This window comes from Musa acuminata, chromosome BXJ3-6 (assembly GCF_036884655.1).
Source record: "Musa acuminata AAA Group cultivar baxijiao chromosome BXJ3-6, Cavendish_Baxijiao_AAA, whole genome shotgun sequence".
In the NCBI taxonomy this organism is placed as follows: domain Eukaryota; kingdom Viridiplantae; phylum Streptophyta; class Magnoliopsida; order Zingiberales; family Musaceae; genus Musa; species Musa acuminata.
The window spans coordinates 39,776,811-39,790,000 of record NC_088354.1 but is presented as its reverse complement, the minus strand read 5'-3'; the positions used below and the strand labels follow the sequence as shown (position 1 = coordinate 39,790,000).

The window sequence follows — 13,190 nt, the reverse complement described above, 5'->3', positions numbered from 1 at the left end:
GTTCTAGGGAGAATTTGACACTATGGGACTATAAATCGAGCGAGAAAGTCTCATTGTTGAGTTGCTTTAAACTCATTTAATTCTCTTGCAATATTTGCCATGAGCTCGTGGTCCAAATTGAGCTCGAACCTACAAATGAATTCGCTCGAGAATCATAAACGTGTAGCCAATAACATCGAACAAACGTATAGAGGATGCACCTAATAAGATCTCCTCAACCGTTTAAGTTGGTTAGTGGCCTAAGATGAGAAACTAAAGTGAGTAATAAAATGCGTGCTGCATTATATGATTGTTACTGGTAACAAAGTATAAGGTATCGAAACCACTTTAAAAGCACTAGATGTCTTCGCAACACCCGTCTGGAACTTTATTAGCATGTACTAAATCCCTCTGGAGCTCCGCATCCGCATCACATTTAAGGTACAGGACAAGCTGTTATGTCCCATATGTCTTTTGCATATTGGGAAATGGTTCGGTCGCTGCTAAACTTGCCACTGCCCGCAGTGCTCAATATCGACATCTTCAACCATCTTCTTCTATCTCTGTGGCAAAAACAGAGAAAGATTAAAAGCAAGCCTTGCAAGCTTGCATTTTACATGAAAACAATATCCTCCGTATTCTTTTTGCCCACTTCTCCTGACATACTAAATTACTGATATAATGACCATTCAAGGAGTATCAACTCAGATGTATGATGCACTAGTTGAAATATAAAAATTCATAATTAATTCAAAATTCTAATTCATATGTAAGCTGTGGAGGCAGTTGCAGAAAGAAGATCTAAGGACTGCTTACTGTAACAGAAGAAACATCCTCTATTTTGGCCTTCATCCTAGCTTCATTCACATTATTTACCACTATGTTTCAGATCAAATTTTTTATAAGCTATCATTGATAATATCTTATCATATTTGCATATTGCTAAAGCCATTAAATGTCTCAACAATACGTGCAGCATTTATTAGGCATCCAGGATATAAAAAATTACTGCTGGGTATCAGTTTCCTTACTTGTATGCTTCGTCCACACTGGACTGTGCCTCAATATAACTTGGGAAGTCATGACCAACAAGAAAATAATCACCACGGCCATAGCCAGAATTTCCTTCCAGGGAATCCAGTAGAGGGTTGTAGTCATAGCTACCAAATGCACCACTCCGAATAAATTGTTTGGCCTCTTCAAAACGTGGATCTGGATTGAACTGTAAAAAGTTGAGATGGACTCTGATTAGCAACCGAAAGCAATTATTCAATCAGTTGATTTGGTATGGTAGCTCACATGGTGCAAGAACGCATGGAATTATCATCAGTAAATCTCATTCAGCTTATCAAGACTCTTGCAGAATAATTGAGCCCACAAATGCATGGCCATATAAATAAGAATGGATATTTGCAACAATAAACACATCATTTGAAAAAGCAGAAAGTATCTGATAAACTGATTCTATGAAGATCATGGACAATTACCAGTCCTTTTTCTCTCTCTTTACGCAGCCTTGGGACTTCATCAGCTTTGGCACCAAAGAGAAAGAAATTGTCTTCTCCTATCTCTTCTCTAATTTCGACATTGGCACCATCTAAAGTCCCAATTATGATGCAACCATTTAGCGAGAACTTCATGTTGCTAGTCCCACTTGCTTCCATGCCTGCTGTGCTGATGTGCTGAGATAGCTCACTGCCAGGAATGAGAATCTCAGCCACAGAAACATTGTAGTTTGGAATGAAAACGACCTGGAGAATGACAAGGGAACTGTAAATAAGATCCTCTCCCAGAACCATCACTGCTCTCTGTGTGGAACTTGGAGTCGTCTAAACAATCACTAAAAATGAAACTCCATTTTTAGTGATGTTCTTTTTACCAATTAGACCCCAATGGCACAAAGCAAAACTGTATGGAGTTTGACCATTCTTGACCCCAAGAAGAGAAAATCAAAATAAGTTGTACAAATATCAAACCACCGTACCTTCAGATAGTTGTTCACTTCAGGATCATTGTTGACCACTGCACCAACATCATTAACCAGCTTGACGATTCTTTTAGCGTTAGTATATGTTGAAAATGCTTTTCCACCGATCATGACTGTCCTTGATGTCATTTTATTTCTCTCTTCAACAGTCATTTCCTAGGATACAAAGTGCCAAAAGTCATATGAGACAATCTAAAGAAAAGTCTGCAACTCACTCCAGATTTATCATTGAAAAGGTGTCCATCTGGAGAATGAAATGCAGCTGGACCAACTTACTTCAACGTCATGCTGAAGCAATTAGTGCTTTCTAACATGTTGCTAAGAGTTTACCTGAATAGCTAATTATTTGGTTTCAACAAGCCCAGTCACAATTCATAATTTAATCATCTGGACACTACCTGGTTGATGATAGTGGAGTTATGTACAGAGACAAAGTACAATTGCATCAGTTTTGCATGTCACCTATTGATAGTGTTTAAAACATAAGTAGATTCAGCACTTTTTTGAGGCCTTCTAATGCATGCCTACCATAGTGAATTTGAGGTTGAGATCAACATTTGTACCTTTAGTTTCTTGTATCTGTAGACTGTTCCCAGAATGTTCAGAAGCTGTCTTTTGTATTCATGGATCCGCTTAACCTGTATGTCAAAGAGGCTATTGGGATCAATGGTGACACCAGTAACATGCAATACATACTGTGCCAGGCGCTGTTTGTTCGCCATCTTGGCTGAAGCCCACTCAGCATGCAATTCCTCATTGCCAGCAAACTGTTAAAAATATCAGCAGATTATGTGTTTGGTCAGAATTCGGATGCACAGAGCATATCATGAAAACAAACATCGCAACATACGTACTTGACGGAGACCAGAAAGGAGGTCAAAATTTGTAATCCATTCATCTGTTTTAAGCCATTTGGTGATAATGTCACTTAACTCGGGGCTACAAAACCGGATCCATCGACGAGGTGTAATTCCATTAGTTTTATTCTGAAACTTCGTAGGCCATATGGAAAAGAAATCTGCAAATAACTCTGACTTCAGAATGTCACTGTGTAACTGGGCTACTCCATTCACCTGCATATATTTTTATCAAACTTACTCACAAATATCATGGTAACCAAATAAACTGACATACAATAACAAGCCATAATGTCCCAACTGCTATCAAAGAAACTGATATTCACCAGGAACATGAAGGTAAAATATTGTAGACCTCATGAGCTAATTGAGTTGATAAAGGGTAAAATAATGTTAAATAGCTAAAAGTTTTTGCCTTCTTGATCAGCACAAAGCCTGTCACTATTAGATCATGAATCCCAGCTATCAAACAGCAGCAGTTGAGAATTTAAATGACTCATTTCAAAAGGAACTTCATACCGTATGAGAAGACACTACACACAAATTTGCCATCCGCACCACAGGTTTAAGAGGATTGGAGCTATCTAAGATTTGCATAGCAGGGAGTTTGCTCTCCATGCCATTTAAAGAGGAGCGAATCATTGTCATAAACTGCAAAACCAGAATACTACAACACATTAACTTAAGGTTACAGTGAAATGGAGATAGAAGCAAACAGAATCAGAATACCCGCTTATCGATCTCTTCAATGATTTCCATATGTCGTGGAAGAAGCTTATACATTATAGCTTGGGGCCATTTCTCCAGTGCCTCGGGAAGAACAGTGTGGTTGGTATAAGCGACAGTTCTGAAGCAAAATTTTGAAGAAAATCTAGGTCAAGAGCATTGATAAAAGCATCATGGCAAAAGCTTTACAACACCTTGTCGTAACATAAATGAAATTACTAAACACACCTTGTTGTCACATCCCACGCCTCATCCCAGCCAAGTCCCTCATCATCCATGAGCAATCTCATCAGTTCTGGTATGGCAAGTGTTGGGTGAGTATCATTCAGTTGAACAGCAACCTTGCTGGGGAATTCAGACCACTTCCACGCCATGTTTCCTGACCTTCTCTCCTTAAATCTCATTATGATGTCCTGCATAGTTCACCAAAGTAGTATCAAGGAAGCAGACAGAATTGCGAAGTGGTTTTGGTAACCTCATACAACCACAGTATGTCATGACCCAAGCCTGATGAGCTAATTGGCCTATCAACTTCGTTTCGTCTAAACTACTGACCAAAATGCTTAAACTGAAGTTGATAGTAGTACACTCATCAGACCCTTATAAGCCAATCTTAATCTTGCCCACTCCCGTTGTGGGACTAATCGGGGGTGTTACACAGTAACTTCAAGGCAATTAGCCTATAAGCAAAATGCAAACTAAAGGAACAACATGAACAATCTTCTTCTGCAAGTATAGTATTTTCCTATTTTCAATGTGCTAGAACCAAGATAAGTTCTCCAAGAATCAACCTACACGGTTGCAGAGGTGGGGTGTGCACCCCTGGTCATCACTAAAACTCAAAGTCTGTGTGGCCCACTTATTCATTTATGACCAAAATGACACACAAGATTCACTATCTACCACCCATTAAAATGGTGGAGACAAGAACCTAGTCTTTCCCTGCGTGTCACTGGCAGAATATATGACAATCAATGTCAGTGAGTCATGTATGATAATGCAATAAAACCAAAGTCTCAATGATTTTCATTAGATGGCACCTAATCAAAGAATACTGCAGATCAAGCTGTTGTATTTAACAAACCTGCAATGATGCACTGCAGAGGAAAAATTGTTGCTTCAGTCGCAGCATTTTCCCGTTTTCTGTAGCATCACCGGGGTACAAAACTGCACATATCTGCAACCAAAATTAAACTGGTCAAGGCCTTCTCAAGTGCCTACTATAAATTGATGCAACTAACACCAACTGAAATTTTCATAATTTCAAATGATTAGATGTTGTAGAGACCAAATCCATTTAAAGTACTTAATCTTAAAGCCCCAGAGAGCTTACTATCATAAATGTATGCAAAAGAACCACAAAGAATCACCAACATATATCATTTGAAAAGAAACATATGAAATATGCAATTCGCCTGGACAAGCTCATAGGTCTTTGAGTTTTTCTGATGACATGTAAAACTTAGTTTAGCTTAAGATGATGAGGCCACACTATTCAGTCTATATTGGTGACTTTTGTATAGATAATAAAAGTTATACCTGCTGTGCTCTTGAGTGAAGCTGAGAAGCTGATTCATATTGTCCCTCGTTAAACTGAAACAAATTGAAGTCTTCAGCACTAGCCTTTGCTTCCCAAAGGCGAAGACTAATGGTATTTTTTGTCTTGTATCCAGGTATTGGTACATCATATGCCAATGCCTGTATTATCTCTCCTCCAACCCATTTGCGACTTAAAAATGACAAGAAAAATATAAGCGCATCAGTGACAGATACCAGTGTGTCTTTGTTGGACACCAAAAAAGAAGGGTATAGATTGGTAGATAGAAAGAGTTCTCTATAAAATTCAACAAAATAAATTCCATGCTTCATCTCAACAATCTGCAAACTCAATTCAAAATTCAATTTGTGCTTCTTTCATGCACTCCATATTGACCATACAAGTCCACTCAACGTACATCGTAACCTTGATGTATTTTTGAATAAGAAGCAAATGAAATAATGACAAAAAAGGGCCAGAATTCTCAAAGTAAGCAAACTGCTTGTGCATATGCCTACAGATCATTTAAGAAACGACAAAGTAGCAAGTAGAAATTGTAGCTTCACTTTTAACTGCTTCAGAGAAACAAAGTGCCAAAGTAAATGCACTTACGATCCTGTGGGGGAGATCTCGACATGGCCAAAAAATCTGATAGGATACACAACATCATGCCTGACAACCTCCCATGGACTGAACTTCTGTCAAAGTGAACATCAACAGACACCAGTTTTTTCATAAGTCTTTTATGATAGTAAAAAATACAAAGAGCTATAAGAGCAAAAAGTACCTCAAGCCAATCTTCAGCTACCTCTTCTTGGCCCTCCTTAGAGATCCGTTGCTTAAATAACCCATATCTATATCGTAGACCATAACCCCAAGCAGGTAAGTTTAATGTTGCCATTGAATCTAGAAAGCAAGATGCAAGTCTTCCCAAACCTCCATTTCCCAATGCTGCATCTTTCTCCTGCAAAGGCATGTCGTATGTAATTTCCAAGATAAAATAATGACGACATACCAGTGCCTTGATACAGTCTGTGAAATTTTCATCCATGATGATAATTGTCAATATATAAAGTTCTACATGACAGAAGGAAACGATAACGAGGAAACTAACAAAGGTATGGTCTTCAAACATAAACAAGTAAATTCTTTGCCACTGGAAGCATACAACAGCAACATTTTCCATGAATTACTCAAAAAATTGAAAACAATTACTGCATGGAAACACATATCCATGGTATATTCTTGGCAGCATGTTCAAAATGTCAGGGATTGATGATTGGAAAAAATGAATATACTAAAGCGGTTACATTAAAGAAGTAGCAATAAGATGATAGGAAAACAATAAAAGAAAGTTGCAGTGTCATGAAGGGAAGTTGCTTTCAACATGCTTTATATGTAAAATAATAAAGCTCACTTTGAGCATCAATTCAAGAGAAGATAATAATTGAAAGTTAAAGGAGCTTTATGTTGTTCTTTACTTCTAGGTTTAAGCATATTGTAGATTGAATAGAAATGGCCAGCTGTTGACAGAAACTTTCCTGATGCATATACTCGATGTCTTCTTTCTTCAAAAATATTTGCAAGGTAAAGCCATGCCTTATATCCAGATGGACCTCTACTATAGATTGCCATTTAGATTATCTGCTTTGAAATTGAGAAATCCAGTATCATGACCACAATGTTACATAACTATAGTCTTTCCAGGAAATTCTATAGTAGCTGCTGTCAGAGAAAATGCATTCCTCTCTTTCCCTTCACCTTGGGTCTCAAAGAGGGTTTTATTACTCATCTTTCTTCATTCCTGCTGTAGATGAGTAAATTTCATAGTTTCCATCAACAGAATTTCCAGTTGCATATTGCGTAAATAGAACTTCAATTAGATTTTAGATGTGCAGATGATGTTTCTGTAAAATAGCATTTACTTGTTAATTTCTAAAAGAATTGGGTTTAGATGATGCCACTAACAATTATATGAACTTTGTCCATGATTGATAGTTGCAAAGTCCTAAACGATTAAGATTTTTGAGAATTGAGAATAACAGGAGTGGGAGCCTATTTATGTCACTATAGCAAGTAGATAAGTTAAAATCTCAGGTTGTGATTAAGAATATAAACCCCATCCCCATCCCATAGCATCCCTCCTCTTCGTGATTCCATTCTCCTCTCTCTCTCTCTCTCTCTCTCTCTCTCTCTCTCTCTCTCTCTCTCTCTCTCTCTCTCTCAGGTTGTGATTAAGAATATAAACCCCATCCCCATCCCATAGCATCCCTCCTCTTCGTGATTCCATTCTCCTCTCTCTCTCTCTCTCTCTCTCTCTCTCTCTCTTTCATCTTATTTATGTGTAACACCTCTCCAATATTAAGACGGCCTAAGGATTGAGAAGAATGTGAGGACTGACCGAGGAGATATAGTACCTGCTCAACAATTTCTTCAAGTTCGTGACCCAATTTATTTAAAGCGTCAGCATATGCACCTGACGCTCCAAGATTTCCGATGGCGTTAGTCAGAGCACGACCCTGTAGGTACTCCATCGACAAGTAATATGTCTGCTTGGGGTCAATTCTGTGAAAATGGAGGTAAGTCTCGTTCCACCTCTGCAAACCGTACCACCAGATGATCAGCAAACTCAAGGATGATGAGTACCAGTCCCCTAAGGGCTCACCTGAATCAGGAGATCAAGAACGCTTTCTGCGGTGGCATAATAAGCTTGCTCTGGATCAAACTTGAGAGGGGAAAAGTGAGGGCTATAGCGAGCATGGTAGGCGATATTGGACGCGATCTCCGACGATTCTTCTGCCAAAGGATGGGCGATAGCGGGAACCTTTGTGGCATTGGTTTCTTTGGTAGTTGCCATGGGAAAGCTCCCTAAAGAATCCATAACCACGACATGTGAGCTCAGCAATATGTATCTCAATTATAATTTTAGATGTTCTAAAGTATTTCTTGTCTTTTGCTTTTCGACAAAAGCTTCGAATACGGATTAAGACCCGAAAAAGGAAAGAAGGAAATGGCCGGCTACGATATAAAGAACTCGAATCATCAGAAAACACAATGAAGTTGGAATGGATTATAAACAATCAAAATCATACCACGCGAACTGAGAGAAAAAAAGAAGAGGAAAACAGAATTGAGTTGGAAGAGAAGTAACCACTGTGTACGACAGCCGAGTGAGGCCACAAAAACTCGAGAACGGGGTTCGCCTCTCTTCGCGAAGGCGCGGCCTTCAATCAAAAGAGCCTACTAATCCTAGGCGGTGAGTCACGTGCGGGAAGCCGGGGATCCAAGATGAGAATGCATTGAAGGGGGAAAAAGAATGGTCACCCGAGGAGGAGAAAAAGAGATGGAAGCGAGATATTTTTTGTGCAGCGTCCGTGACTCGATGAAAAAGCGAAAGACGTGGGGTCCCGGGAACGAACGGTTTCAGAGAGAAGCGGACAAAAGTGGCGGATTTTGGCGTATTGTGAAGAGGCAGAAGCCTTCGATAAAAAAAAAAAAAAAGAAATATCGAGAAGTAATGAGGGGGGTGACGGGAAAGAGAGATGGCTGATTATGAATCGAGCACTGCACGAGTGAATCAGATATTTATTTTTCTTTTCCTCCCGATAAAGGGTAAAAAAGAACAATAGGATATTTTGGATGCTCAAAACGTGAAAAATTGGACCTACTGCTATTTCTAGTGGTAGTTCACACGGGGACCGTGACTTGAACGGCTTTAGATGTGAACCGTTCGTTGCAATAAGAGTTGTCATATCGATCTGATTGGGCTGTGTGTGTGTATATATATATATAGAGAGAGAGAGAGAGAGAGAGGTAGGATTTGCTATGCTGATCTCTTGAGTGGATGCATTGTATCCGAGGAAGCGAATAGATACATCGTGCGTGTCCGGTTAAGCTTGAGTCGGGTTTGGGCTGACCTGATCATGGTAGGCTGATTTTAATCAGTCATGGGCTGACCCGAACAAGATAGGTCGGGTTTGATTAGGCGTAGGTTGACCCGACCAAAGTGGATCGGGCTCTAGTCAAATTTGTGTGATCATGACTGACCAACGCTTATTATAGTTTAATTATTAATATTGACGTCAAAGCATGTACGGTCTGGTAATAGAGATGGAAAACTCCCCAAGGAAAAGATTTTACCACCAGGTTGTGTTTCAATGGCATCCAATTACAGTCATCTTCTTGCAACAACCGACTTACTCCCAACATGAAAAGGTCAGGTAGCATCCCACTCAATCAAGTCGAGCTTCGGCTGACTCGAAGGAACGGTGCAGTCGACACAAAGCTGTGATCGTCTTAAGAACGATGTAAGGATGATATAAACACAAGGCCAACTTGAAGACGTCCCAGACGTGCGATCGATTTGATGGTGTAGTCATATTTTAAAGGCACGCATGATTTGAGAAAATGATAGTTTTGAGGGGTACAATCGCATTAACAATACGACCGTCTTAAGGACGCAATCAATTTAACAACAAAGAAGATTTGACAATGTAACCAACGATGCGACCTTCTTAAAGATATACTTTGATGATGCGGCCTTCTTAAAGACATTGTACTTCAAGGTACGATCAATTTGAAAACATGATTGTTTTGAAAATGTCTTAAAGGCGACCGATTTAATGATGCTAACTTGAAGACACAACTACCTTTGAGTGAGACCACCACGAGGAAACAACCGACGTGAAGAGGTTAACCGAGTCACATTGTGCCAAAAAGAAATTCATAATTGTATGGATCATGAAGATTTCAACCGCACAAAAGAAAACGTCATACTTGCTTGCTACCGTCGACCTGAGCTGCTTCTGCAAATGACCGAGCATCCATGTTTCCAGTACTTCCGACTGTTTAGACAACGAGAACTTTACTTTCTTGCAGCCATATAAAGTGCAAATACTTGAAGATAAGTACAATATGGGAACTGAAAAGTTAGCATAAAGTTTATGGAACAAAAAAACCAAAGTAAAATAAGCCTTTAACTTATGGATCGTACCTCAATAACCCTTCTTCCTGGCTAAGACATTGTATGGATACGTCAAGCTAGCTTGCCATCATTAAATGGAACTCCACTGCAACTGCTGATGATGATATGAGGCCACAAGAAGTATATATGAAGATACTAAGAAACTGATACAGGTTTAGAAAACGAGATGATATCAAGCAAAAAAAGATTAGCCGATAGCCATATAACATTTTGGGAGCGCAGGAAAGCCTTAATATATAGAATAAAGTCCACAATTTTTCAGGTTCAGCATAAACACTCAAAGAACAGAGGAAGAATAATAACTTTAAAGACGAGCATTGGCATATCAACTTCATTTTTGGAATAATAATAATAATCAGGGGCTTCATTAATTAGAAGTATTACAGCCATAGATATTACATATACTATTATCCCCAGAAAATTAGTTCAGAATCACACAAAATAAGTCATACATTACAGGCTACAAGACTTTGGTCCCTGAACCAAAAAGAGTAGAATAGAAGAATAGTAAATCATATCAATTTTTCTTTGTTGTGTAGATGCTCATTATCCGATAAAATTGTTCAATATCACAAACAAGTTAACAAGGACATGAGATTCATGAAATTTCATATAAATGATATATAGCATTGGTGAATGATTAAGATTATATTTATGAAGCAAATCAGGCATGTCAAGCGAAACACTGTTTCTTGGTACTATAGTTCGCCTCTTGTTGACCCCCTCAACTTCCAGAGGATTCCTAAACCCTAATTCCATTTATCTTGAAACAGAGGAGGAAAGAAGTTACCTAGACCATGCTGGCGAAGGACTCGATCCACCCATGGGCCGCGGAAGGCATTCGATCGGAATGTCAGAGGGCCAAGGCTGACCCCAGCGTGGAGACCTTCGCCCTCTCAGACGAGAGGATCTCCAAGAAGCTCGAGGCCGGTGGCTCGCTCTCTTCCAAGAACTCGCCCGAATCGCCCGTTGTTGGACGAAACCATGTTCGGAATGAGAGAAGGGCGTCCGAAGCGAAGGAATTCAAGAAGACGTGACGAATTCGAAGAAGCACGGGCTCCATGGCTCGTTCTCTTCAAGGATAACCCCTGAAGCCCGTCCTTGGGCCCTAGCTGGAGGAGATCGAGCCCTCTCGGACGCGAAGAATTAGAAGAAGCTCGGGCTCTGCGGTTCCCGGTTCAAGAACTCGCCGGAGAGCCGTTCTTGGATGAAACCGTAGCGGGAGGAGACGAGAGTCGGATCCGCGGCTTGTGCTTCCAAGAACTCGCCGGAACCGCCACGGGAGTTTGCGAAGCAAAGAACGTGAGGAACTCGAAGAAGCTCGGCCTCCGCGGCTCGTGTTCCTCCAAGAACTCGCCGGAAGCGTCGTTCTCGGACGAAACCCCAGCGGGATGAGAGAAAAGCTTGCGAAGCAAGGCCCTGCTCCGCGAGGCCGCCCTCGAGACCTTCCCGAGAGAGAGCGATAACAGAAGGGTGGTCCGGCTCATCGACCTTTATATCGGGATAGGTGGGGTGAATTGCGCGGGGTTTTCGAATTTACTAGAAACATTTTGTGATGCTTTGTGCTGATTCAATAACATAAAACGGAAAATATTTCTTGTTTCGCAAATTTACTTGGAAAATTGTTTTTTGGCTTATCAAAGAACATTCCTTTCTTTATTTTTTGAATACAGTATCTTTTATATTCAAATTTTGATATTATCTCTAAAATATTATGGGTTCATTTCTCACTCTCTCAATTTCGCTCCATCTATTTTTATCTCTCGAGCCAAACCAAAGGGTTGTGTAATTGGACCAATCATGAACTCCAATACTTATTTTCCTATTAATCTCATACCAAACCTGATTAAAATGCATTCGTGATTCAAATAGGTCAACTAAGATACAGCAAATGACTCGACCACTATTGTTATCATTTACCATTCGAATAACAATGGATAAATATCTATAAATTCCATCCTATTTGAATCTAAATTTGACTAACCATTCAAGAACTTCAAACTCAGAATCCAAATCCGACGCATATACTTACTGTTACTCAAATTTGTTTCAAGCCTGATTACAACTTATTAGAATCCAATTCAATTCAAATAAGGCTGCAAAGTCGACTACAAAATTTCCAACCCTTTTTTCTCTCATTTAGCATTTTTCTTGGCCAAAACAGCCAGCCATCAGAATCATCATCTCAGCTTACTCTTCGCAAACAGAGCGAGCAATTTGAGTCGATCTATCAGTCACTAGAAAATTCACAGCATTAGTCTTAACATGTCACTAGTATTACTTGCATGTCTAAGAGATAAAAGTCCACCAGAGAAGTTTCTTTCCGGAAAGAATTCTTGCAACAAGGAAAGCACAACATGAAAGAGGCTCAGAACTTTACACAAGGGTTTCCCTTAAAAAGGAAAAATAAGTACTGAATCAATTCTACGCATAGAGATATAACCTTATTGGTTGAAAACCAAAATGATATACTGAATCATTAGTACCACAGTATCAAATATAAGGAGGATTGCATGCCACATAATAGCTAATGCTATAAAAGACTGAAAAGTCTAACATCATGAGCAATTTGCCTAAACATACTTAGTATATATTAACTCAGCTAACAGAATGACCAAATAAAATTCAAAAACCTGCGAAAGTGGAGTTAGATACTTATCTTGCTGTCACTTATGTTCAATTGACCTGCATACCAGAAAATTCCAAAAGACTACTAAATGGATGCCAACTTAATATCCAAAATCTTTAAACTTGAAGGTTATTTTGACAATCATCTTAGCTTCTCATCTGGGACAAAGCACTTGGGTTTTTCTAGAAAAGCCTGCAAAACTTACTCATGGCCTTGGGGCTCCTCTCCTTTACCATGCTAGGAAAAATAATATTGTAACAGATAATGCTATATTAAGATTTCTTCACCTTTTGAGACCCATGGTTAAAAATAGAACCATAGGAGGACATCACACTCCACAGTTGGGTTGTCATCACACCTTACAAGCTCAATTTTTTATTCATTTCCGACACAATCAGAGTGTGCATGGACATTGTAGAATTATGAGATTTCATCATGTCAAAAATTAATCATCAAACTGAAAATTCAAGGTTTCAACTGCTAATTTGATT

The 13,190-nt window shown here is 39.4% G+C and overlaps 1 protein-coding gene and 1 long non-coding RNA gene across 2 annotated transcripts; both read right to left on the bottom strand.

Moving 5' to 3' along the window:
* Positions 1 to 258: 258 nt before the first annotated feature.
* Positions 259 to 8,410, bottom strand: LOC135641170 (alpha-glucan phosphorylase, H isozyme-like). Its single transcript, XM_065156279.1, has 16 exons — positions 8,238 to 8,410; positions 7,752 to 7,954; positions 7,504 to 7,683; positions 5,874 to 6,050; positions 5,699 to 5,784; positions 5,089 to 5,278; positions 4,634 to 4,726; positions 3,778 to 3,962; positions 3,553 to 3,670; positions 3,343 to 3,474; positions 2,821 to 3,039; positions 2,530 to 2,733; positions 1,964 to 2,122; positions 1,467 to 1,730; positions 1,011 to 1,201; positions 259 to 542 (listed from the first exon to the last, which is right to left on the bottom strand). The coding sequence occupies exons 2-16, from the start codon at positions 7,941 to 7,943 to the stop codon at positions 416 to 418; spliced, it is 2,517 nt and encodes an 838-aa protein (XP_065012351.1). The 5' UTR covers positions 7,944 to 7,954; positions 8,238 to 8,410; the 3' UTR covers positions 259 to 415.
* Positions 8,411 to 9,598: 1,188 nt separating this feature from the next.
* LOC135640136 (uncharacterized) lies at positions 9,599 to 11,442 on the bottom strand. Its single transcript, XR_010497177.1, has 3 exons — positions 10,861 to 11,442; positions 10,080 to 10,161; positions 9,599 to 9,930 (listed from the first exon to the last, which is right to left on the bottom strand). It is a non-coding gene; the product is annotated as an uncharacterized LOC135640136 (long non-coding RNA).
* Positions 11,443 to 13,190: the final 1,748 nt, after the last annotated feature.